The 26,844-nt window shown below is 42.6% G+C and overlaps 1 protein-coding gene across 2 annotated transcripts in view; it reads right to left on the bottom strand.

Moving 5' to 3' along the window:
* The window catches only part of LOC140734642 (A disintegrin and metalloproteinase with thrombospondin motifs 20-like), a 536,409-nt gene that overhangs the window by 256,943 nt on the left and 252,622 nt on the right, over window positions 1–26,844 (bottom strand). For both annotated transcript variants that reach the window (XM_073058884.1, XM_073058885.1), the window contains 3 exons: window positions 18,833–19,014; window positions 18,610–18,746; window positions 16,506–16,623 (listed from right to left, as the gene is read on the bottom strand). In XM_073058884.1, the coding sequence (XP_072914985.1) occupies window positions 16,506–16,623; window positions 18,610–18,746; window positions 18,833–19,014 (437 nt within the window). The remainder of the gene's footprint in view (window positions 1–16,505; window positions 16,624–18,609; window positions 18,747–18,832; window positions 19,015–26,844) is intronic.

Raw genomic sequence — 26,844 nt, 5'->3', positions numbered from 1 at the left:
CATTACCCTCAGCTGAAGTTACAAGGCAGCAGGTCTATGACCTGCACTGAGAATATTGATAGAACAGCACAGTACAGTACAGGCCTTCAGCCCAAGACCTTGTGCCTACCTATTTCAAACATATGACACTGCCAATCCAAAATGTCCCTCTTACACAGCCTATAAGCCTCCATTTTCTTTCATCCATGCGCCTACCTCAAAACTCAGAAATGTCCCTATTGTTTTATCCTCTACCATCACCATGGACAAATGCATTCCAGGCACCAAACAGTCTCTATATAAAAAAGCACATACCTCTGACATCTCCCCTAAATGTTTCCTCCATTCACATTAAATGGATGTCCGTTGGGATTGGCTATTGTCACTCTGGGAAAAAAGCAGTAGCTCTCCACTGTATCTATGCCTTTCATAATCTTATATACCTCTCATATTCCTTCACTCTAAAGAGAAAAGTACAAGCTCACTCAACCTTTCCAGGCAGCATCCTGGTATATCTCCTCTGCATTCTCCTAAAGTTCCACATCCTTCCTATAACAAGATTTATAGAGCTGCAGCATTTTCTTCTCCTCCTGCACTCAGTCACCTGACTAATCTAGGCCAACACAGCATATGCTTTCTTAACTACACTATCAACCTGTATGGTATCTTTGAGGGATCTATGGACGTGGACCCCAAGATCTCTCTGTTCCTCCACACAACAAAGAATCTTGCCATTGACCTTGTACTCCAGCCTTCAACTTTGACCTTCCGAAGTGTATCACTTCATGCTGTATCATTTGTTCAAAGGTTACATAAGCTCAAGTTATTGGCTGTCTGACAAATTCAAGAAAGACCATAAATTCCCCTGCATTTAATTTATGAGTATACAAGTCATGATTGTGGAAGATGCCAGTGCTTTATGGCCTCTCTGGAAGCACAAGTGCCTCGAAGCAGCTCTGTGCCAAGCCTGCCTGAAGGTAGGACAAAGACACTCTCCCCTCTGACATGGTCAATTACACAGGTCCATTTAAAATTAATGCTATTATAAAAGAACCTAGAAGTATGGTAAAACTGCTTTTCAGAGCAGTTGTCAGTGTTGTTGTTTCCATCACACACATTGTTGAATTAAAATTCCCATCTCTGTTCTCATGCAATTAAGAAATATCTCAAGCAAAATAAAACATAAACAGGAGCAGAATAGGGCCATTCAGCCTATTGAGTCTGCTCCACCATTCCATCATGGCTGATTTATTTTCCCTCTCAGTCCCATAAGGCAATAAGACATAGGAACAGAGTTACGCCATTCATCCCATCGATTCTGCTCTGCCACTCCATCATGGCTGATTTATTATCTCTCTCAACCCCATAAAGCCATACGACATAGGAACAGAATTAGGCCATTCAGTCCATCAAATCTGCTCTGCCCTTCTATCATGGCAGTTCATTATTCCCTCTCAACCCCATTCTTCTACCTCTTTATGACCTTTGATGCCCTTACAAATCAAGAACCTTTCAACTTCTGCTTTAAATATACCCAGTGACTTGGCCTCCACAGCTATCTGTGGCAATGAGTTTCACAGATTTACCAAACTCTGGCCAAGAAAATTCCTCTTTATCCCTATTCTAAAGAGCCATCCTTCTATTCTGATACGGTGCATTCTGGTCCTAATATAGGACCCACAATAGGAAACATCCTCTCTATATGCAGTCTGTCTAGGCCTTTCAATATTCAGTAAGTTTCAATGAAATATGCCTTCATTCCTTTGAACCCCCCTAAACATGGCATCAGTTGGTGAAGAGCCAGGCCAATTTCAAATCATTGCTGTTATCTCCAGCTTGGTGATTACATTTGTCCATTGATGCTGGATCCCCAATGAGGGCCCAATGTCAGAGGTACAGGCCTTCAGCTGAAAATATACAACTGGTAAATTCTAACAGACATAAAATATGACAGTGATGGACAGGCGGAAATTGTCTCCACCCATACTCATCCTTCAACCAATAACAGGATCATAAAGAGAGCTTATGGCACTGTGGCCTTCATAAATCAAAGTATTGAGTACAAGAGATGGGATGTTATGTTGATAAGACATTAGTAAGGTCTAATTTGGATTATCGTGTACAGTTTTGGTCCCCTACCTACAGGAAAGATGTAAATAAGGTTGAAAGAGTACAGAGAAAATTTGCGAGGATAGTGCTGGGTCTGGAAGACCTGAGTTATAAGGAAAGATTGAATGGGTTAGGACTTTATTTCTTGAAACATAGAAGATTAAGTGGAGATTTGATGGAGGTATACAAAATTATGAGAGGTATAGATACGGTAAATGCAAGGAAGTTTTTTTCACTGAGGTTGGGTGCGACTACAACTGGAGGTCATGAGTGAAGGATGAAAGGTAAAAAGTTTAAGGGGAACATAAGGGGAAACTTCTTCACTCAGAGAGTGATGTACACATCAGACTTCCAATATAACTCGGAGTCCTGCCATGTGCAGAAGTTCGCTGATGACACAGCCATAGTGGGGTGTGTCAGGAATGGACAGGAGGAGGAGTATAGGAAACTGATACAGGACTTTGTGATATGGTGCAACTCAAACTACCTGCGTCTCAATATCACCAAGACCAAGGAGATGGTGGTGGACTTTAGGAGATCTAGGCCTCATATGGAGCCAGTGATCATTAATGGAGAATGTGTGGAGCAGGTTAAGACCTACAAGTATCTGGGAGTACAGTTAGACGAGAAGCTAGACTGGACTGCCAACACAGATGCCTTGTGCAGGAAGGCACAGAGTCGACTGTACTTCCTTAGAAGGTTGGCATCATTCAATGTCTGTAGTGAGATGCTGAAGATGTTCTATAGGTCAGTTGTGGAGAGCGCCCTCTTCTTTGTGGTGGCGTGTTGGGGAGGAAGCATTAAGAAGAGGGACGCCTCACGTCTTAATAAGCTGGTAAGGAAGGTGGGCTCTGTCGTGGGCAAAGTACTGGAGAGTTTAACATCGGTAGCTGAGCGAAGGGCGCTGAGTAGGCTACGGTCAATTATGGATAACTCTGAACATCCTCTACATAGCACCATCCAGAGACAGAGAAGCAGTTTCAGCGACAGGTTACTATCGATGCAATGCTCCTCAGACAGGATGAAGAGGTCAATACTCCCCAATGCCATTAGGCTTTACAATTCTACCGCCAGGACTTAAGAACTTTTTTTTAAAAGCTATTATTAATGCTTTTTGAGATAGTGATTTAGATGCATATCATATTCTTTACTGAGTTAAGTATTGTATGTAATTAGCTTTGCTACAACAAGTGTATGGGACATTGGAAAAAAGTTGAATTTCCCCATGGGGATGAATAAAGTATCTATCTATCTATCTATCTATGAGAGTGTGGAACGAGCTGCCAGCACAAGTATGCAGGCTCAATTATAACATCTCAGAGAAGTTTGGATAGGTACATGGATGGTAGGGGTATGACGGCTCTGGTCCTGGTGCAGGTCAATGGGAGTTGGCAGTTTAAATAGTTCAGCATAGACTAGATGGGCTGAAGGGCTTGCTCATGTGCTGTACTTTTCTATGACTCTAACAATAACATTCAACCAATGATGTGTGTGCATTATCTGCTCCTTCTGTGGGGAAACTAATACATTGCCATCTGCGAAATACTTTATAATAATGGTACTGCATAACTTCTGAAAAACTGTAAATCTTGAAAATAAAAAGAAAAACACATATGTTGAAAATCTGTAGAGAAAACATCGAGTGAAGGAGGATGAGAGGTAGAAGTATATAAGATTAGGAGAGGTATAAACAGAATGGACAGGCAGAGTATTTTTCTCAGTGTGGCAACGTTTAATAGCAAAGAGCATCCTTTTATGGTGAGCGGAGGAAAATTTAAAGATTAAAGATTAGCTTTATTTGTCACACTTACATCGAAACAGCAGGGCTGCCTGCAAGTGCTTTCAGCGCCAATGTAACATGCCCACAACTTACTACCCCGAACTCATGTCTTTGGAATGTGGGAGGAAACCCGCATGGTCATGGGGAGAAGGTACAAATGTCTACAGACAGCAGTGGGAATGAAGTCCTGATCTTGTGTTTATGGCTACGCTACCATGCCCCCCCCCCCATGTACCACGGGAAAAGCTGAAACGTGGCAGTGAACAGTCACAGCAAGCTCTTCAACACTGAAGGGATACATCAGAGGAAGAATTTTTATACAAAGACTGGTAAGTGCCCAGAACACACTGATGGGAGTGATGGTAGATGCTGGTACATTAGGGGTATTTAAAGATTCTTTAATAGGCAATTGGATGAAAGAAAAAATGGAGATTTATAGGCTGTATAGCAACGATGGGTTAGATTGACCTTGGAGTACATTAAAAGGTCAGCACTGAGCTGTACCATTCTATATGTACAAAAGCTGGATGAACTCAGCAGGTCGGGCAGCATCTGTTGAAATGAGCAGTCAACGTTTCGGGCCAAGACCCTTTGTCAAGACTGAAGAAGGAGGGGGCAGGGGTCCTATAAAGAAGGTGGGGGGGAGGGTGGAAAGTGCCAGGTGAAAAACCAATCAGAGGAAAGATCTTGGGGTGGGGGAGGGGAAGCAGGGAGGTGATAGGCAAGAGAGGTGAAGAAGGAATGTAAGGGAAAAGCACTATGGGTAGTATAAGAAGGCTGAATCATGAGAGAGGGAGGAGGCAGAGTGAAAGTGGGATGGTGGAAGGGAGAGAGATGGAATTACCAGAAGTTGGAGAATTTGATGTTCATACCAAGGGGCTGGAGACTACCCAGACGGCATATGAGGTTTTGCTCCTCCAACCTGAGTTTGGCCTCATCATGGCATGGAGGCCATGTATGGACATATCCAAATGGGAATGTGAAGCAGAGATGAAGTGGGTGGCAACTGGGAGATCCTGTCTGTTGTGGCGGATGGAGCGTAGGTGCTCGACGAAGCGGTCCCCCAATCTGCGATGGGTCTCGCCGATGTAGAGGAGGCCGCACCGGGAGCTCCGGATGCAATAGATTACCCCAACAGACACACGTGAAGTGTTGCCTCACCTGGAAGGACTGTTTGTGGCCCTGAGTGGTGGTAAGAGAGGAAGTGTAGGGACAGGTGTAGCACTTAAGCTTACAGGGATAAGTACCAGGTGGGAGATCTGTGGGGAGGGACGTGTGGAGCAGGCAGTCGCGGAGGGAATGATCGTTGCGAAAAGCGGAGAGGGGTAGCGAGGGAAAGATGTCCTTAGTGGTGGGGTCCTGTTGAAGGTGGCAGAAGTTGCAGAGGATAATATGCTGGATCCGGAGGCTGGTGGGGTGGTAGGTGAGAACAAGGGCAACATGGTCCCTGATGTGGTGACGGGAGGATGGGGTGAGGGCTGAAGTGCGGGAAATGGAGGAGATGCGGGTGAGGGCATCATTGATGACAGCAGAAGGAAAACCACGATTCTTAAAGAAAGAGGGCATTTGAGATGGCCTGGAATGGAAAGCCTCATCCTGGGAGCAGATGCGGCAGAGATGGAGGAACTGGGAATAGGGAATAGCATTTTTACATTTGGCAGGGTGGGAAGAGATATAATCAAGGTAGTTATGGGAGTCAGTGGGTTTATAGAAGATGTCAGTGGACAGACTGTCTCCAGAGATGGAGACCGAGAGATCAAGGAAGCAGCACCAATGTAGTAATCAATGTTCCTTCTTTACATAAGATAGGTTTTATGGTGGGATCCCTTTGGAGTTGGTGGAGGTTGCGGGGGATGATGTGTTGGATGCAGAGGCTCATGGGGTGGTAGGAAAGGACAAGTGAAACTGTCACTGTTGAGGCAGCAGGAAGGTGGGGTGAGCATGGATGTTTGGGAAATGGGAGAGAAGCGAGTGAGGACAGCATCTACAGTGGAGGGAAGGAAACCCCATTCTTTGAAGAAGGAGGTCAACTGATGTTCTGGAATGGAAAGCTGCATCCTGAAAACATATGCAGCAGAGGTGAAGAAACTGAGAAAAGGGAAGAGGAGATGGGTTGGGAAGAGATCTAGTCAACCTTGAGAACCAGTCAGGTTTATAAAGGCAACACACACAAAATGCTAGTGGAATGCAGCAGACCAGGCAGCATCTATAGGAAGAAGCACAGTCGATGATTTGGGTTGAGACCCTTTGGCTTCATCTCCAGCTTACTTCTTCAACACCAGCTCCGTCTACAAGCTTACTTCTTCAAAACACTGAAGAGGTTTATAAAAGATGTCAGATGACAGTTTGTCTCCAGAGATGAAGACAGAGAGATCAAGAAAGGGGAGAGAAGTGTCAGAGATGGATCAAGTGAATTTAAGGGCATGGTGAAGGTTGAAGGCAAAGTTGATAAGATTGATGAGCTCAGAATAGGTGCATGGAGCATCACCAGTGTAGTGGAGGAAGAGTTGGGGAGCATTATCAGAGAATGCTTGGAACAAGGACTGTTTTGCAGAGCCAACAAAAAGGCAGGCAGAGCTAGGGTCCATGCGGATGCCCATGCAGACTCCCTTAGAGTCTGGAGAAAGTGGGAGGATCCGAAGGAAAAATTGTTGAAGGTGAGGACCAGTTCTGCCAGCCAGATGAGGGTGGTGATGGAGGGGAATTGGTTGGTTTTTCAAGAAAGGAGAACCCTGAGGCCTTCTTGATGGGGGAATAGAAGTGTATAGGGACTGAACATCCATGGTGAAGATGAGGTGGTCAGGGCCAGGGATTTGAAAGTTACTGAGACTCTCCAAACCTGAGAAAAAAAAACGTACTATCCAGCTTATTCATTTGCCACCCCACTGCCCCAATGATTGTAAAAACCTCCATAAGATCACCACTTCACTCCAGGGAAATCAGTCCCAGCCTATCCAGTCCTTCAAGTTCTCCAGCCCCGACAACATCCTTGCGAATCGTTTCGGTATTCTCTCCAGCTTTATTAAGTCCTTCCTATAAACAATGACCAAATCTGCACATGATTTTCTAAGTGGTTTCACCAATGCCTTGTATATTTGCAACATGGTGTCTCAACTCTTGAACTCAGTTCCCCTTTAACTTAACTACTAAGAGCATCCTATGTCTCCTTTTAGTTCTCCTGATTTCCTTCTGAAGTATTTTCCTTCCTTATTTATGGTCTACTCCTTGCTTGACCACACTGCCCATATGTTACATATGTCTCCTTTTCTTTGTGACCGGAGTTCCAATATCACTCATCAGCCAAAGTTTGGTAAGCCAGCTAACATTTCGCTTCACTCTAACATTAACATGCTGGCCCTAAACTTCCACTTTTAAAATCTGCCCATTTGTCAGATTTTCCTTTATCTGCTAACAGTTTCTCCAAGTCATCTTCTGCAAGTTCCTGTCTTAAAACCAATAGAATTATAGCCACTATTCCCAAAGTGCTCCACCACTGAAACATCAACCATTTTCCCAGCCTCATTTCTCAAGAGGAGGTCCAGTGTTGCCCCTCTCTAGTTGGATCACCTGTATATTGCTTGGTTAACCTTACCTGGCCATACATACCAAATTATGCCCAATCTAATCCAGGACCAAGTAGTTTGCACAAAAAATGTCAAGAATGCATTCAAGATGATAAATGCAGAAAATGGCAAGAAAAACAAGAAGTAATCCAATACCTTACATGATCTTGTAGCAGTTTAACTCAATATGATTACTTACACAGGTACAATAAAATGGTAAACATCATTCACCAAAATCTTGCTTTAAAATACACGCTCATAGGAGACACTAGACTTTATTACACGTACAAGCCTGATATGTTTTTTGAGTCAATGTCCTACCAATTATATTGACAACCAATCCATCAGTACAAAGCAATCCATAATAATTATCTGGATGTATATTATTACAGAACGAACAAGTAAGAAGAACTTACTTAATAGATATAGCCATTCCAAGCACACATAACATACAAAAATCAATAAGTGAAAAACATCAGAAATATGCTAAATTAAAAGAGGAAATTGAAAGACTATGGAACATGAACAGGGTATACATTGTCCCAATAGTAATATCTACAACTGATATCATCCTAAAGCCACTACACAATAGCATTAAACAATAGGCCTACACAGCAATATTTATGTAAATTTCCACAGAGCCATAATACCGAGTAACACGAGAATAGTCTGAAAGTTGCCAAGTTATTTTCACGCAGACAATGTATACAAAGTGCTTTACAATGGCATAAAGAGCAAACATTAAAATAAAAGTCAAAAAGCAGTTAGTTAAAAGCAAGGTTGATTACAGCAGAGCGTTTAACTCAATCATTCCTGCAGTTCTGTTGAAAAGCTCTAAAACCTAGGCCTCTGTACCTCCCTCTTCAACTGGATCCTCGACTTCATAACCAGAAGACCACAATCTGTGTGGATTGTAAATAACATCTCCACCTTGATGACAATTAGCATTGGCACACTTCAGAGGTGTGTGCTTAGCCCATTGCTCTACTCTCTCTACACCCAGTTCAAATGCCATCTATAAACTTAGGGACCACACAATTATTGTTGGCAGAATTTCAGATGGTGACAAGAGGGCGTACAGGAGCGAGATATATCAGCCAGTAGAGTGGTGCCGCAGCAACAATGTTGTACTCAACGTCAGTAAGACCAAAGAACTGATTGTAGACTACAGAAATGATAAGCTAAGGGAACACACACCAGTCCTTATAGAAGTGGAAAGAGTGAGCAATTTCTGGTTCCTGGGTGTCTACATCTCTGAGAATCTATTCTGGGCCCAACATATTGATGCAGTTACAAAGATGGTATGACACTGGCTATATTTCATTAGGAGTTTGAGAAGATTTCTTATGTCACCAAAGACACACGCAAATTTTTACAGATGTATTGTGGAGAGCATTCTAACTGACTGCATCACTGTCTGATATGGGGGGGGGGAGTGACTACTGTATAGGATTGAAATAAGATGTAGAGAGCTGTAAACCTAGTCAACTCTATCATGGGCACTAGTCTCCATAGTATCCAGGATATCTTCAAAGAGCATTACCTCAAAAAGGTGCATCCATCATTAAGGGACCCCCCCCCCCACCCAGAACATGTCCTGTTCTAATTGCTATCATCCAGAAGGAGATACATTGAGGCCCACACTCAATGATTTGGGAACAGCTTCTTCCCTTCTGCCACCTGATTTCTGAATGGACACTGAACCCGTGAACACTACCTCATTACTTCTTTTTAATTTTTATTTTTGCACTACTTATTTAATTTAATATATATATACTTAATGTAATTCTCAGTTTTTTGCTCTGTTATTAGTATTGCATTGTACTGTTGCTGCAGAGACAACAGATTTCATGACATATGTTGGTGATATTAAACCTGATACTGATTCTGGATAAATAGATATGTTTGGAGCTGGCATTTAAAAATGTCAACTAAGTCTGTATCCCTTATAGTTTTAGGTATTGAATTCCACGGTTTAGGAATGTAGTTCAAAAAAGATGACTTGCCAATTATCTTTTGAGGAAGGTTGTTTAAATTTAAGAGACTGACAGAAGAAGACCCAAGAGCTCAGGCAGGATTATAAAACAAACTGATTCTGTGATGTACTCCAGTCCAGACTACTAAGAACTTTAAATCAATTCTAATATATACAGGAAGCAAATGCACAGCAGGTGGATTGGGATTGTTATGTTCCCCCATCCTGATTTTGGTTCAAAGTCTAGCAGCATTGTTCTGAATGAGCTGAAGTCTGTCAATAGATTGCTTTGGAAGGCCTGTGGAAAGAACATTGCAGTAATCTAGTCTATCAATGTCAAGGTGTGAATTCGTTTTTCTGCATCGTTACACGACAGAAACAAACATACCTTCGCAATTTTTTAAAGTATAGAAATGGTGCTCTAGTCACTTTCTTTGTGTGGGATTTGAAATTAAAATCGGAATCAAGGCTTGTTACTTGTGATTTTACAAAGGCAGCCAAGCTCCCAAGTTTATCAGGTTTATCTCTTTCGGCTTTGGGACCAACCCAAAGTTTTATCTTTATTTAGTTTCGGGAAATTATTGCTCATCCGGTCGTTTATTGTAGCCATTCCAGAAGTCAGAGAAGATAGGGTGTTATCACCATCAGGCTCAACTGAGATATACAGCTGTGTGTCATCTGCATAACTGAGGAAATCAAGTTTATACTCTCTGTCTTATATGAGGAGTATGCATAGGCATAGTTCATTCCAAAAGTCACAAGACATGGGATCCAGGGAAACCTGGCTGTGTGGATTCAGAATTGACTTGCCCACAGAATGCAGAGGGTGGTAGTGAATGAAATGTATTCTGCCTGGAGGTCCATGACTAGTGATATTCCACAGCGATCTGTTCTGGACCACTGCTGTTTGTAATGTTTATAAATAACTTTGATGAGGAAGTGGTAGGGTGGGTCAGTAAGGATTAAGATGACATGAAGGTTGGTGGAGTTGTCAATAGTATAGAAGGTTTTACTGGAACAGTGACAGGATGCAGATCTGGGCAGAGAAGTGGCAGATGGTGCTCAACATGGAAAAGTGTAAAGTGGTACGCTTTAGAATGACAAACATGGAAGCAGGATACTTTGCAGCATGGATAAAGAGAAGGATCATGGGGTCTATGTCCATAGATACCTCAGAATCTCCGCAAAAGTTGATAGGTTGGCTAAGAAGCTATACAGTGTGTTCCCTTCATTAGTCGGGAGATTGAGTTCAAGAAGTGGGAGGTAATGTTGTAGCTCTGTAAAACTCTGTATAGACCATACTTGGAATATTGTGTTCAGTGTGGCCACTTTGTCATAGGAAGAATGTGGAAGCTTTAGAGAGGGGGCAGAGGAGATCAGGAAGCTGTCACAATTGGAAAGCATAATTTATGAACAAAGGCTGATCCTGTCACATATAAACTCCAACCTCCTAGATAACCTCAACCACTACAACTTTCCTACTTCTGAAGCAGGTTTATCTCCTGGCCCTACACTCATTCCTGTAGCATCTGGACATTAGACTATTGCTTATTGACTACCACTCTGCCTTCAATGCAATAATTCGAAACAAACTAATTTCCAAACTCCTAGACCTATGACTCAGCACGTCCTTCTGCAACTGGATCCTTGAATTCCTGACTAACTGACCATAATCTGTAAGATCAGCAGCAACATCGCCACCAGGATTATCCTCAACACCAGTGCTCTGCTAGGCTGCATCTCATCGCCTGCACATTCCCGACTGTATAAACAGAGACTGATTTAACCCGATCTACAAACTTGCAGATGACAAGACATTAGAGGGCTGGATCTCTGTCAATGATGAGATAGAGTAGAGGAAGGAGAGAGAGAGAGAGCCTAGTGACATGGTTATCAAGTCATCACCTGTTCCTCCAATATCAGCAAAGAGAAGACTGGTCACAGTATCAATGACATTGAGTTTGCTTGTTGAGAGATTCAAGCCCTTTAGGAAGAACACCACCAATAATCTGTCCCAGTCAAACCACGTTGACACCACAGCCAAGCACAGCAACACCTTTTCTTCATCAGGAGGCTAAGAAATGTCAGCATATTCCCCTCAGCAAATTTTATCAATGTAACATAGAAAACACCCTCCCCAGGTGCATCAGAGCTTGGTGTGGCAACTGTATTCTGCAGGACTGCAAGTGTATGCAGAGAGTTATGAACACAACTCAGCAGATCACAGAAGCCTGCTGGCCCTCCATGGACTCCGTCTGTACTTTTCCCTGCCTCAGGATGGCAACCAACATGATGAAAGATCCTCCAACCCTGTACATTCTCTCTTCCCGCCACACACTCCCACCCCACCCACCCCAAATTCCATAGGGCAGAAGATGCAAATGCAAGAGAACACACACCTGGGCCAAAATGCAGCTTCTAGAAGACTCTTGAGAAGAGCTCTTAGGCTATAAAGATGAACTCTTGACCTCACACTGTACTTCATCATGGCCCTTCCACTTTACTTGTCCGAATGTAACTTTCCCTGTCACTGCAATGGTATTCTGCATTCCATTTATTTCCTTTTGTACTAGTTCAATGTATGTATGGAATGATCTGTCCAAATAGCTTTTAAACTGAAGCATTTCACTGTATCTCAAAATATGTGACGATAATTAGCAATTGCAATTACTGAACTTCTTCACCTTCCTTATTCATCTCACTTTGTTTATCTTCCAGCCTACTGTTAGATTGGTTTAAACCCTTCTGGTTCACTTCAGCAAATTCCCTCACGATGCTGTTGGTTCCTTCCTCTAGTTTGGGTGCATAAAGGCGAGGACCAATAATCCGGGGTTCCAGGAGGGACAGCTTCTTTCACCAGGCCAACAGATTCATCAATACACATTGATCTGATTGCATACCTGACTGTACATAGATGTATACAAAACAATTGCGTGTACAATCTTAGTGCTTGGGCAATATCCTCCCACATTTCCCCTCTTTATTGCTTGAACATTGCAACGGAGATGCAACAGAAGATTTTTACTGCCTTGGATGGAAGAAATAATAAATACAAATGCAAAAAAAATTTATTCCTCTTTTAGAGGTCAGCTTTGCCTTGGAAAATATCCCAATGGTCTATGAAACTGAATCCCTCCCTCCTCTTCAGCCATTCATTCACCTGTCCCGTCTTCCTATTCCCACCCTTACCGCTGAATGCTTCCAATATTCCTGACTCCGCCTTGGTACTCACTGGTTGCCTTTATGATATGGATACCTGGGAATTAATCTGAAATTTATTAATTGAGTGAGATTTAGAACTTTGACCTTGATGAAATTATACTCAAACCTCAAATGGACAGATAGAAACACACCAATGTAGGCACATAGATTTTAACCTTCTACAGGGAGACATTATGCTGAAGTCCTAATAAAGCCCGATTACTGGGCTTGCAAAAGGACTAATTCCTTCATTCCAAAATAAGTAGTCAAGGAAAATCTTTGGGCATTACAGAAGGGAATTAGCCAGAATCACATCAGAGTGAAACCGGCAGTCAGGCACAGAGGGAGTTCAGCTCCTGGTTTGCTGTTTAAAGAGTTTAAAGAGCAAAGGGCTCTACAGAAAGCTTTAAAAAAACTAATGGCATGATTTGAACTCTGATCAGCAAGGACAATCCTACAACCATAGGCTGAATTTTTCATGTAGTTTTTGTACCATGTTATTTTATCTAATTAAGAAACAGTTCAATACTTATTAATTTGTTTTTCATATTTGCAAAGGAAAACCTGAAAAATCAGTCCACTTCCCCTTCCTATTCTGATGCCTGCCCTTTGCCTCCTCTACTGAAACAATGAGGCCATACTCAGGTTGGAGGGACAATACCTCATATTCCATTTGGGTAGCCTCCAACCTGATGGCTTGAACATCGATTTCTCTAACTTCCGTCAAGTACTCCTCCTCCCCCTTCTGTTTTTTCCATTCCCCATTCTGGCTAGCCTCTCACCACTTCTCTTCTCTTCACCTGCCCATTATGACCTTCTTGTTCCCCTTGTCCTTCTCTTTTTTCCATTGTCCACACTCCTCTCCTATCAGATTCCTTCTTATTCAGCCCTTCTACCTATCCGCTCGCAGCTTCTGACATTATCCACTTCCCTCAACCATCCACCTTGTCCCTCACCTGGTTTAGCCTATCAGCTGCCAGCTTGTGCTTCTCCCCATCCCACTACCTTATTCTGGCTACAGCACTCTTCCTTTTCAGTCCTGATGAAGGGTCTTGGCCTGAAATGTTGAGTGTTTATTCCCCTCCATAGATGCTGCCTGACTTGCTGAGTTCCTTTAGCATTTTGCATGTGTTGCTCAAGATTTCAAGCATCTGCAGAAACTCTTGTGTTTGAAAAGCAGAGCTGTGTTTTATTTTAATCTGTTGATATTTTAAAAACGTGGCTTCTTTAGCCTAAGAATAGACCAGTGCTAGTAGAAGGTTGTTTCTTGGACTGGAAGCCTGTGACCAGTGCTGTGCCACAGGAGTCAGTCATGGGCCCATTGTTGTTTGACAATGTATCAAGGCTGAAAATGTTAATGCATTTGTAGAAGATGCTAATACAGATGATGCATGGACAGTAAAGGAACTTAACAAAAATTACAGGGTGGCTTTTTGATCATCTGGGTTGGTGGAGTGAGGAATGGCAAATGAAGTTTAATTCAGATAAGTGAATATTGTTGCATTTTTGAAAGTCAAATCAAAGTCATGGTTGGACTTTCACAGTGAATGGCAGGGCTCTGGGGCGTGTGCATGAACAGACAGAGTGTAAGTGGATTCACAAGGAGACAGGATAGTAAAAAAACATTTTAGCATGCTGATCTTCATCTGTCAAGGTATAGAAGTTGGGAGTTTATTTTGATATGGATGAGGCCACACTTTGAATATTGCAAACAGTTTTGGATGCACTGCTATAGGAAAATAAAAATATTAAGCTGGAAAGTGTGCAGAGGAGATTTATGAAAATGTTGCCAGGAACTCAGGATTGAGTTATGGGGGGGGGGGGGGGGGGCGGAGGTTTGACGGATTTTGGAGCATTTTACCTCAGATCATAGAGGACTGAGAGGTGATCTTTATGTGTTAAAATATCACGAGCAGCAGGGATAAGGTGAATACACTCAGTCTTTTTCTCAGTTTGGGAATCAAGAAACATTATTATGACTTTGAGGAGACTTAGTGTGTCTCCAAAGATTGTAGCATATGTTTACAGATGTATAATGGAGAGCATTCTGACCACTTGCATTGTTGCTTGGTGGCTTGGTGTGGGGGCTCCAATATGGAAGATAAAAAGAGGCTCCAAAGAATGTTACCTCAGCAAGACCCATCACAGGCACAGCCTTCCCCACCATTGAGCATAGACCATTAAGACAGAAGCAGAATTAGGTCATTCAAAGGCAGTAACTCGAGAAGGTAGCATCCATCACTGAAGACTCTCACCACCCAGAACATGCTCTTTTCTCATTATTAGCTTCAGGGTGGAGGTACAGGAGCCTGAAGACCCACACTCACCACTTTAAGGAACAGTTTCTTCCCTTCTGCTATCACATTTCTGAAAGATGCATGAACCCATGAACGGTACTTTGCTATTCTACTTTGGCACTGTTTACTTTATTTATCTTTATTATAATTTTTTAAAATTAATTTTTTATGCATTTCCACAGTACATTTACAAAAAAAACAGCAACAAAATGAAGATTAATACAGTGCAAAACAAATATATCTAATATATACTTCATAAGGAAAAAGCACCCAAATAAAATCATATAAAGTTAGTATCCTCCCCACCCTCCCACTACAAAACTCCAGGCTGACCATTACAATATGTAAAAGAAAAATTAATCGAAGCATTTGACCCTACAGAGCTGTAAATATATATATAAAAAGTATAATGCCTACTACCAAAACTATAATATAATTCCAATCAAAAAAAATGTAAAACTTACAGAAAAAAAGCTGAAAGTAAGGGATTATGGTACAGAAAAAAAGAGTAAACTTAATCTAAAGCGGAGTTATGAAAGTATTCAAGAAAAGGTCCCCACACCTTGTGAAACTTTATGTCCGAATTGAGAAGTGAATCTTTTCAAGGTCTAAACAGGACATAATATCACTAAGCAATTGAGCATGAGTGGGTGGGGCAACATCTCTCCACCAGAGAAGAACTAAGGCTCTAGCCAAAAGAGAGGCAAAAGATAGTGTTTGACATTTACTCGGACTCAAATGCATGTCTGCCTTACCCAAGGTACCGAAAAGGGCAATCAGAGGGTTAGGTTCTAAGTGGCAATTAAGAATATGGGATAAAGATTAAAAAAAACTTCCCTCCAGAATTTCTCTAGATTAGGACAAGCCTAGTACATATGAATAAGAGAAGCCCCGCCCCCTTACACTTGTCACAAACAGGACCAATGTCAGGATAAAATCGCGATAATTTAGTTTTAGACATATAGGCCCTATGTACAACCTTAAACTGCAAAAGGCAGTCACGAGCACATAAAGAGGTTGAATTAACTGACTTAAGAATTGAATCCCAAACTGCATCAGATAAATTACTGTAATTTTTAATGACTTAACACTGTACTCTGCCACATACAACAAAATGCATGACATGCATATGTCAGTGATAGTAAACATGACTCTGATTGTTAATCTGAACTAGAGAGCATCGATTTCAGGTGAGAGGGGAGAGACTTAATAGGAACGTCAAGGGAAACCTTTTTACACAGAGGGTGGTCCATATATGGAATGAGTGGATGAGCTGTCAGAACATGATTGAGGTGGGTAAAAACAACTTTTAAAAGGAAGTTGGACAGGTGCATGGATTGGAAAAGTTTAGAACAGGGGTTTCCAAACTGGGTTCCATAGATCCCTTGGTTAATGGTGGAAGTCCATGGTGTAAAAATGGTTGGGAACCCCTGGTTTAGAAGGCTATTTTCCAAGTGTAGGCAAGTGGAAATGACTGAGATAGGCATCTTGATCAACATGGACCATCTGGGTGAAGGGTTAGTTTCCCTACTCCATGACTCTCACGTCGAATTTGTCATTTTTACTGTTTGCTGTTCGTGCACACAGTGTACAGAACTTACCATACTGTGCATTGTTAAAAGTACCAGCCAGGGTCCGACAAGAGGAATTATCTCCTCCACACACTCCACATTTGTCCCGCCTTGCTTTGGAATTCAACACATGGTCACATCCCGCCTGCTGTAAAACAAGTACTGGAGGTTAAAGGTTAAGTCCTGGTTAATGTACAAGAAACAGTACTGTATATGCTATTTCCTGCTGCATATATTATCACTGACAGCGGTAGAGGGTAAACTTGTCAAAGGTCATCCAACCAGTTTCATCTGATAGTGATCACCAGCTGCAGAGGACTGGGGTGATGTCAGTTGCAGACCCCTTGCTAGTTGAATGTTTGGTCTTTGATAATTGGACAATACAGTCAACAAACAATAAAATGCTAATGTTAGAAAAAGTCTATAAAAATCTATCTTAGTACTGAAATCCGTGGTTCCCATCCCCACAGTGTCAGTCTCTGTCCACAACTTCTTTTCCCTAAGGAGGGAAGACCTCTAGCTCAATTCCCACACAACTGCTTCATCCGAAGGCTGAGTACAAGCCAGGAATCACGTGGAGAGGCTGAGGTCACTACATCTGATGGTGTCCATGATGCAGGAATGGCAGTCTGTCAGGACGTGTGTGGACATCAGGGAACCCTTGTGCGAGGAGCCAACTTTGCAGCTAGCTTGGGGAGGCATTAGCTGAGAAGTCTACATGGAATAAAATTGCCATAAGCCTGTCCTAGTCCAACAAGATTGATGTCACATCAAGAAAGCACACTAATGTCTCTACTTCCTCAGGAGGTTAAAGAAATCGGGCATGTTTCTGTCAAGCAATTTTTATCGATGCACCATAGAAATCATTCTCTGTGGATGTGTAATGGATTGATATGGGAACTGCTCTGCACATGAACACAAGAGACCTTGTAGAGCTCAGCACATCACAGCAACCAGCCTCTCATCTATGGATTTTGTCTGTACATCTCGACGCCTCAGTAAAGCAGCCAATATAAGTGAAGACCACACCCAGCCTGGACCTTCTCTCTTCTCCTCTCCCCCCTCAGGCAGAAGATACAAAAATCTGAAAGCATGTACCATGGGGTCAAGGACACTCTCATCCCATTGTTTTCAGAATCTTGAAAGTACTTCTTCTTAGATAAGATGGATTCTTGGCCTTACAATCTACCTTGTTCTGATCTTGCACTTTATTGTTTACTTGCACTGCACTCCCTCGGTAGCTTTATTCTGCATTGTTATTGTTTTACCTTATTCCAGCTCAATGCACTGTGTAATGATCTGATCTGTGTGAACAATATGCAAGACAAGCTTTTCACTGTATATGGGTACACGCGACAACAGTAAGCCAACACCAACACCAACACCAATACCAGTAACAAACGCTGGAGGAACTCAGCAGGTGGAGCAGCATCTATGGAGGGAAATAAACAGTTGACGTTTCAGGCCAAGACCGTTCATCAGGACTGGATAGCAAGAGGTGGAAGCCAGAGTAAGAAGGTAGGGGGGAAGGGAAGGAGATACAGGTGAGGCCAGATGAGGGGGAACGTGTGTGGGGGTTGGGGGATGAAGCAAGAAGCTGGGAAGCAATAAGTGGAAAAGTTTAAGGGCCGAGTTTGACAGAAGGCGATTGGAGAGGAAAATGTACCACAGGAGCAAGGAGAGGAGGAGGGGCATCAGAGGAAGGTGGGATAGATGAAGGAGTACAATCTGGCAGGAGGCAGGTTAGACCAGGTGAGGAGGAAGATGGGTGGGTTGGAGAGGAAGGGTGATGTGAGAAGTTGCAAGGTGATAGGTGGAAAAGTTTAAGGGCTGAAGAGGGGTGAATCTAATAGGAGAGGACAGAGGAACATGGGACGAAGGGAAGCAGATCCCACAGTCTGTATAGATGCTTCCTGGCTGCGAGGCCAACACGACCCCAAGAAAATCTTCCCCCATCAATTCCAAGCTGCTGAAACAAATAGTCAAATGCATCCGGTGCATTTCTCGCCCAGGACCTGCATGGCGCTGGTTCCCTTCAAAGTGTTTTCAGGTGTCATGGGGAGCTGACATACGGATCTAAAGGAACACTCCCCCTCCCTCCCCAGTTTCAACAACGTGCCGCTTCATAACTTACTCTGCACAAGCCTTGCACACAAATGTCGTTGGTGTCAGGGCCGCAGGCAGTGCCGTCGGTGACGCGATCCTTGAGCTGGTAGTACGCAGTGGTCCCAGCCACACGGCAGAAAAGCTTGCAGCGATCCTTCATCAGAACTGACGCAGAGACAGACGGATGAAATTGACTCCAGATTACAGTGAATTTTAGCCAACTGCACCACAGAATGGCTCGGAATACTTACTGCCACTATATTTCGGAAGCCAGCGCACATTTGCTGGCAGCCCGTTGATGTTAAAATGCTTCCCATCGAACTCTGAACATTGCTCTTCCCTGAAATCCTTTCTGCCCTTTGGGCACGGCTCAGTGTTACAGGACCGGAACTTCATTCTACGACCCACACAATACTTCCCGCCATTCCTGGGCCTAGCCGAGACAGGAAACAGTAAAATAAACTTATGGGGCAGTAAAAAACTTCATGTTTCAGCTTCAAGTTCAAGCTTAATATATGATTACCCAGGAATACAGTCAAATGAAACAGCATTACTCTGGGGTTAAGGTGCAAAACACAGTACCAACAGTCATACAAGGGACATATAACACATAATAGATAGCAATAAAATACAATCACAAAAATAAAGAATATATTCCACGTCCCTGAGTTCATGAAAGTTACAGCAGTCGAACAAAATGCAGCTTGTTTTCTGCTGAGTGAACACTGATGCCAGCTTGGATGTCGTGCCACCCTGCCTCCAGCTCCAATTCTGACACCCCTTTCCTGGGACCTGCCGTTAGGCAGTAAAGTGTCTTGAGGCCTAGTCTTGCACCGAGTGAACACTGAAGAGCAGCACCAATGCCAGCAAGGATGCTGTGCCACACTGCCTCCGATACCTCTGTTCTCAGCAGCTGCAAACTGTGGCTAGTTCTCACTATGACCAAGGCCACACAGCTCCCTGCCAGTGGTTCTGCCAATAAGCTAGTGAACTGGACTTGCAGCATTCCACATTACCAATGCCCAATAGGGTGTTGTGATCACAAGAAAAAGAACTAGGAGAATCATTTGCTTGCATGCACCAACTCAGGCACCTCTGTATTGCAGACAGCAAAATTTTCTGCACCAAGCCCAACTCCTTCAGTTTCTTCACCAATGAGAAGCTTTCCGATGGGAAACTTAAGCAAATTAAGGGTGATGATGCAGGGTCAAAACAATGGCTTAAACTGAACATGAAAAAAGTCAGCACGAGTGAATCTGCAGATGCTGGAAATAAATAAAAACACAAAATGCTGGCAGAACTCAGCAGGCCAGACAGCATCTATGGGAGGAGGTAGTGACGATGTTTCGGGCCGAAACCCTTCATCAGGAGTGAAGTAACATGGGATGGTCAAGGGGGGATAAGAAGTGGGGGGAGGGATAAAGTAGAGAGCTAGGAAGTGATAGGTTGGAGGGAAATGGGCCAGGGGAAAGGTGGAGAATTATGGGAAATAAAAGAGAAAGAAAGGTAGGGCTGGGGGGAGATTATAGTGAGGGGGGAAAAAAGAGAAAGAGAACCAGACTGAAATAATAGATAGGGTTGGGGGGGGGGGGGGGGCAGGGGTATCAACAGAGGTCTGTGAGTTGGATGTTCATGCCGGCAGGTAGGAGGCTACCCAGGCGGGAGATAAGGTATTGCTCCATCAAAAGTCAGAAGGGGTAACTGCACATTTACAATGCAGAGTGGCAAAAGTGACAACATTGAGAAGTAACTTTTTTTCAACAATCCTTCTAGCCTGAAACAAAATTACAGAATCATTAATATATCACTAGCTGAAAACAAGTTTAATTTTGTTAATTTGTTCAGTTTTCAGGATCTTGGAGCTTCAGACATACAATGCCCATCACTTTGAGGAGATTTAGTATACAGGGCCTTGTAAAATTATTCAGCCCTGACCCCTTTGTTCACATAATGTGAAATATTAAATGTACACCACACGTACAGCTTAGTGTTGAGACACTAAATTTTCATTTTAATCTCATTCAACCACAATACCTTCTTCCACATATCTACAGTATCTTCTAAGTGACACTTTGCAAAGTCTTTACAGGCAAGTATAGGCTTTTTCTTTAGCCAAGGCTTCTTCCTTGCCACTCTTCCATGCATACTCTTTTAGTGCAAGGCCTTAGAGATTGTGGAGCTATGAACTTCATCTCCAGTTTGTAGTCACTGACTTCTGCAGCTCAGTTCAGAGTGACTATTGGCATCTCAGTAGCTTCTTTTACAAGTGCCATTCTTTACTCGCAACTAAGTCTAGAGAAGTGTCCTGACCTGGGCAATATAGTTGTGATTTCATATATTTCCACTGTTTCAGGATGGACGGCACTGTTATGTTCAAGGTATGTTTAGTGCCTTTGAGATGGTCTTGTATCCTTTCCCAGATTTGTGCTACTTAGTTACCAGTTCCCTGACTTGTCTTGAATGATCTTTTGTCTTATTTTGATTTGGTTTGTTGAAAATCTACCATACTGTTGGACTTTATAGAGCAAGGGGGTATTTATGCAGGTAAGTTCATTGAAAGCAGGTGATCCTCCAATTTTCTACATCAACAAACTGGGTGAGATGGTAAGGTAACATACTGAGGAAAGTTAGTGTACTATTTACAAAGGGGGTGAATATGTTTTCAACCTCACAAATTTTGGTTTTTAATTTTTAATAAATTGTTGACAGGTTTTGGAATTTCTCTTTTGACTTGACATGATGCATAATGTTTTGTAGTCTAGCTCAAAAGTATCCTACTTTAATATATTTTAAATTTCAAAAATGGGACAATAAAATGTGAAAATATTTGTGGGAGCTCAATACTATGAGATCACCACTCAGTCTGCTACATTCTGCGGAACAAAAGCCCAACTTGTCCAACCCCTCCCTTGAACATAGTCCCTCAAGTCCTGGAAACATGCTTATACATGTTTGCTGTTGTGTGCTGGGGCAGCAGGCTGAGGGTAGCGACACCAACAGAATCAACAAACTCATTCGTAAGGCCAGTGAAGTTGTTGGGATAGAACTGGACTCTCTGACAGTGGTGTCTGAAAAGAGGATGCTGTCCAAGTTGCATGCCATCTTGGACAATGTCTCCCATCCTCTCCATAATGTACTGGTTAGGCACAGGAGTACATTCAGCCAGAGACTCATTCCACCGAGATGCAACACTGAGTGTCATAGGAAGTCATTCCTGCCCGTGGCCATCACACTTTACAACTCCTCCCTCAGAGTGTCAGACACCCTGAGCCAATAGGCTGGTCCTGGACTTATTTCCACCTGGAATAACTTACTTATTATTATTTAATTATTTATGGTTTTATATTGCTATATTTCTACACTATCCTTGGTTGGTGCGACTGTAATGAAACCCAATTTCCCTCGGGATCAATAAAGTATGTCTGTCTATCTGTAAATAGTTTTTCACACTCTTTTCAATTTAATGTATCATTCCTGTAACAGGGTAACCTAAACTGTACACAATACTCCAAGTATGGTCTCACCAACATCTTCTACAATGCAACATATCTTTCTAGCTTCCATTTTCAATGCCCTGGCTGATGAAGGTCTGTGTACCAAAAGCTTCATCTCTGCACTATCTAGTTGGGGCTCCACATTAAGGAAACTATGCACGTATACTTTGAGGTCCCTCTGTTCTACAATATGACCCAGAGCCCTTTAGTTAAATGTAAAAGTCTTACTTTGATTTGTCCTTACAAAATTTAACACTTCACACTTATCTGAAATAAATTCCATTTGTCATCCCTCAGTCCAGCTGCCTAGACAATCAAGATTCCACTGCTAATCTGGGTACTCTTCCACTATCTAAAAAACCACCTCCATTAGTGTCATTTACAAAGTTACTAATATTTCCTCCAATATTCCCATCCATATCATTAATATAGAAGACAAATAACAATGAGACCAGCACTAACTCGGTCACACCACTAGTCACAGTCCCTCAAGTCCTGGTAACACGTTTGTTAGCTCTTCTTGATTGCCAGTAGCAACGGTCTTTTATAGGGCTGGTTCAGCTTATTTCTGATCAGTTGAGGTCCTCAGGATGTTGATGTTGGGAACGTTGAACTGGAAATAATGCTGAACATCAAGAATAGGTGGCTTGATCTTGCCTTGCCAGAGATGGACACTGTTTGGTGTGAATCTTGTCAATCAAACCTGAATGTTATCTGGGACTTGCTGTGTGCAGTAGTGATAAGTTTCATTTTCTGTTGGGTTGCAGGCAGAACAAATCCATTGAAATGTTGGGAATTGGAGATATTTTATACTTTCAGTGTTTGTTTCAACTGTTTAAGAGTGAAATGAGGCAAAATTCTTTCTTACAGATCGTGGTTTGCGCTATTTGCTCTTTATTCACGCATTGGGGTTTGATGCTTTCTTCAATGGGTTCCATCGCATTTTCTTTGTTTTTGGGCTGTTTTGGGAAGGTGAATCTCAGGTTGTATTCTGTATACATACTTTGATATTAAATATACATTGAATCTTTGAAACTTGTCTCTTGCACAAAGTGTGATGGAAGAAGCATTTTAGAGGAACACACACAAATACTGGAGGAACTAACTCAGCAGGCCAGGCAGCATCTATGGAAAAGTGTAAACAGTCCACATTTCAGGCCAAGTCCTGAAGAAGGGTCTTGGCCTGAAGTGTTGACTGTTTACTCTTTTCCATAGATGCTGTCTGACCTGCCAAGATCCTCCAGAATTTTGTGTGCGTTGCCTTGGATTTACCAACATCTGCAGATTTTCTCATGTTTGAAAATTTTTTCAGTAGTTTTAACGTTGAAGTGGAATGCTGAAAGGCAGGTTGAGGAAGGTTGCAAGCAGTGGGTACAAGCTGTGAAGCTGAAATTACAAACAGATCAGCTGATTACACGGCAGGGTGGAGGGGCCGAAGGGCCAGAGGAAATGATTCCTGCTCCAAACTCCCCCTTTCAAATGTATGTCCATGTGAACAGAAGCAGAATGTTGGCTTTAAACTGGATGAACTATAACTACATCGACAACATGCTTGACAAATCCATGCCAACACCGAGATTGCAAAGTGATCGTATTTTCTATTCTGTAAGAGAAACAACAGCTGAAAAGAAAAAAATGGGAAGTTTCTGTCAACACAAGCAGGACTCTCCCTGCTTATTCCCAGCCCAGTGCAGGGCTTGTTTCTCTGTGCGGAGGCTGGACGAGAAGGAAGTCACCATTTCTGCATAGAACAGTCTGTCAGCCATCCTGTTCACTTGCAAAGCTTACAGTTACAGTCAAAATGTACTTTTAGCACATTGGCTTACATAAATCAGGGCAACAAATACAGGAGTTGGAATGTTACATTGAAGGTCTATGACATGTTGGAGAGGCCAAATCTGGAGTATTGTAGGCAGTTCTGGTCATCTATCAGCAGGACAAATTTCAATAAGAATGAAAGATTGTGGAGAAAATCTACAAAGCTCTTGCCGGGACTTGAGAACCTGGGTTATCGGAAAAGGTTAAATAGGTTGGGACTTTATTTTCTGGAGCACAGGAAAATAAGGGGAGATCTCATAGAGGTATACCAAATTAAGAAGTGTATCAGTCAGGAAAATGCATGCAGACATTTTCCCCGGAGGCTGGGTGAGGCAAGAACTAAAGGCCATAAGTTAAGGGTGAAAGGTGAAATATCTAGAAACATAGAAAACCTCCTGCACAATACAGGCCCTTCGGCCCACAAGATTGTGCTGAACATGTCCTTACCTTACCAATTACCTAGGGTTACCTGTAGCCCTTTATTTTTCAAAGCTCTATGTACTTATCCAGGAGTCTCTAAAAGACCCTATCTTATCCACCTCTTCAACCGTCGCTGGCTGCCCATTCCACATACTCACCACTCTCTACGTAAAAAACTTACCCCTAACATCTCCTCTGTACCTACTTCCAAGCACCTTAAAACTGTGCCCTCTCGTGCTATCCATTTCAGCCCTGGGAAAAAGCCTCTGACTATCCACACGATCAATGCCTCTCATCACCTTATACACCTCTATTAGCTCACCTCTCATCCTTCGCTGCTCCAAGGAGAAAAGGCCAAGTTCACTCAACCTATTCTCATAAGGCATGCTTCTCAATCTAGGCAAACTTCTTGTAAATATCCTCTGCACGCTTTCTATAGTTTCCACATCCTTTCCGTAGTGAGGTGACCAGAACTGAGCACAGTACTCCAAGTGGGATCTGACCAGGGTCCTATATAGCTGCAACATTACCTCTCGACTCCTAAGCTCAATCCCATGATTGATGAAGGTCAATGCACTGTATGCCTTCCTAACCACAGAGTCAACCCACGCAGCAGCTTTGAGTGTCCTAAGGACTTCGACACCAAGATCCCACACTGCCAAGAGTCTTACCATTAATACTATATTCTGCCATTATATTTGACCTACCAAAATGAACCACTTCACACTTATCTGTGTTGAACTCCATCTGCCACTTCTGAGCCCTGTTTTGCATCCTATCAATGTTACGCTGTAACCTCTGATAGCCCTCCACACTATCCACAACACCCTCATCCTTTGTGCCACCAGCAAATTTACTAACCCATCCCTCCACTTCGTCATCTAGGTCATTTATAAAAATCATGAAGAATAGGGGTCCCAGAACAGATACCAGAGGCAGACCACTGGTCACCAACCTCCATGCAGAATATGACCTGTCCACAATCACTCTTTGCCTTTTGTGGGCAAGCCAATTCTGGATCCACAAAGTAATGTCCCCTTGGATCCCATGCCTCCTTTCTTTCTCAATAAGCTTTGCATGGAGTACTTTATCAAATGCCTTACTAAAATCCATATACACTACATTTACTGCTCTACTTCCATCAATGTGTTTAGTCACATCCTCAAAAAATTCAAAGAGGCTCATAAGGCAAGACCTGCCTTTGTCAAAGCCATGATGACTATTCCTAATCATATTTCACCTCTCCAAATGTTCATAAATCTTGCCTCTCAGGATCTACTCCATAAACTTATCAACCATTGAATTAAGACTTGCTGGTCTATAATTTCCTGGGATATCTCTACTCCCTTTCTTGAATAAAAGAACAACATCTGCAACCTTACAATCCTCAGGAACCTCTCCCATCCCTATTGATTATGAAAAGATCATCGCCAGAGGCTCAGCAATTTCCTCCCTCGCCTCCCACAGTAGCCTGGGGTACATTTCGTCCAGTCCTGGTGACTTATCTAACTTGATGCTTTCCGAAAGCTCCAGCACATCTGCTTTCTTAATATCTACTTGCTCAAGCTTTTCAGTCCGCAGTAAGTCATCCCTATAATCACCGAGATCCTTTTCTGTAGTGAATACTGAAGCAAAGTACTCATTAAGTACCTCTGCGATCTCCTCCGCTTCCATAGACACTTTTCCACTGTCACATTTGATTGGTCCTATTCTCTCATGTCTTATCCTCTTGCTCTTCACATACTTGTAGAATGCCTTGGGCTTTTCCTTAATCATGTCTGCCAAGGTCTTCTCATGGCCCCTTCTAGCTCTCGTAATTTCATTCTTAAGATAATTCCTGCTAGCCTTATAATCTTCTAGATCTCTATCATGACCTAGTTTTTTGAACCTTTTGGAAGCTTTTCTTTTCTTCTTGACTAGCTTTACAACAGCTTTTGTACACCACAGTTCTTGTACCCTACCATCCTTTCCCTATTTCATTGGAATGTACCTATGCAGAACTCCACACAAAATATCCCCTGAACATTTGCCACATTTCTTCTGTACACTTCCCTGAGAACATCCATTTTCAATTTATGCTTCCAAGTTCCTGCCTGATAGCCCCATGTCTCCCCTTACTCCAATTAAATGCATTCCTAACTTGTCTGTTCCTATCCTTCTCTATTGCTATGGTAAAGGAGATAGCATTATGATCACTATCTCCAAAATCCTCTCCCACTGAGAGATCTGACACCTGACCAGGTTCATTTTTAAGAGACACCTAAGGGGGAACTTCTTCACTCAGAGGGAGGTGCAAGTGTCGAACAAGCTGCCAGAGGAGGTGGTTGATGTGGTTTTGATTGTAACATTCAAGAGAAGTTTAGATAGGTGAGTTTGGACAAGAGGGGTATGGAGGGCCATGATCCTTGTGCCGGAGGTCAAGTTGGCATGGATTGAATGGGCCAAAGGGCCTGCTTCTATGTTGTAGTGTTCTATGATTCTATGACTTTACATGGATGAGAGGGTTTTGGAGGGCTACACTCCATGTGCAG

The sequence above is a fragment of the Hemitrygon akajei genome, chromosome 10 (assembly GCF_048418815.1).
Source record: "Hemitrygon akajei chromosome 10, sHemAka1.3, whole genome shotgun sequence".
In the NCBI taxonomy this organism is placed as follows: Eukaryota; Metazoa; Chordata; class Chondrichthyes; order Myliobatiformes; family Dasyatidae; genus Hemitrygon; species Hemitrygon akajei.
This window is presented reverse-complemented; position numbering and strand designations above follow the sequence as displayed.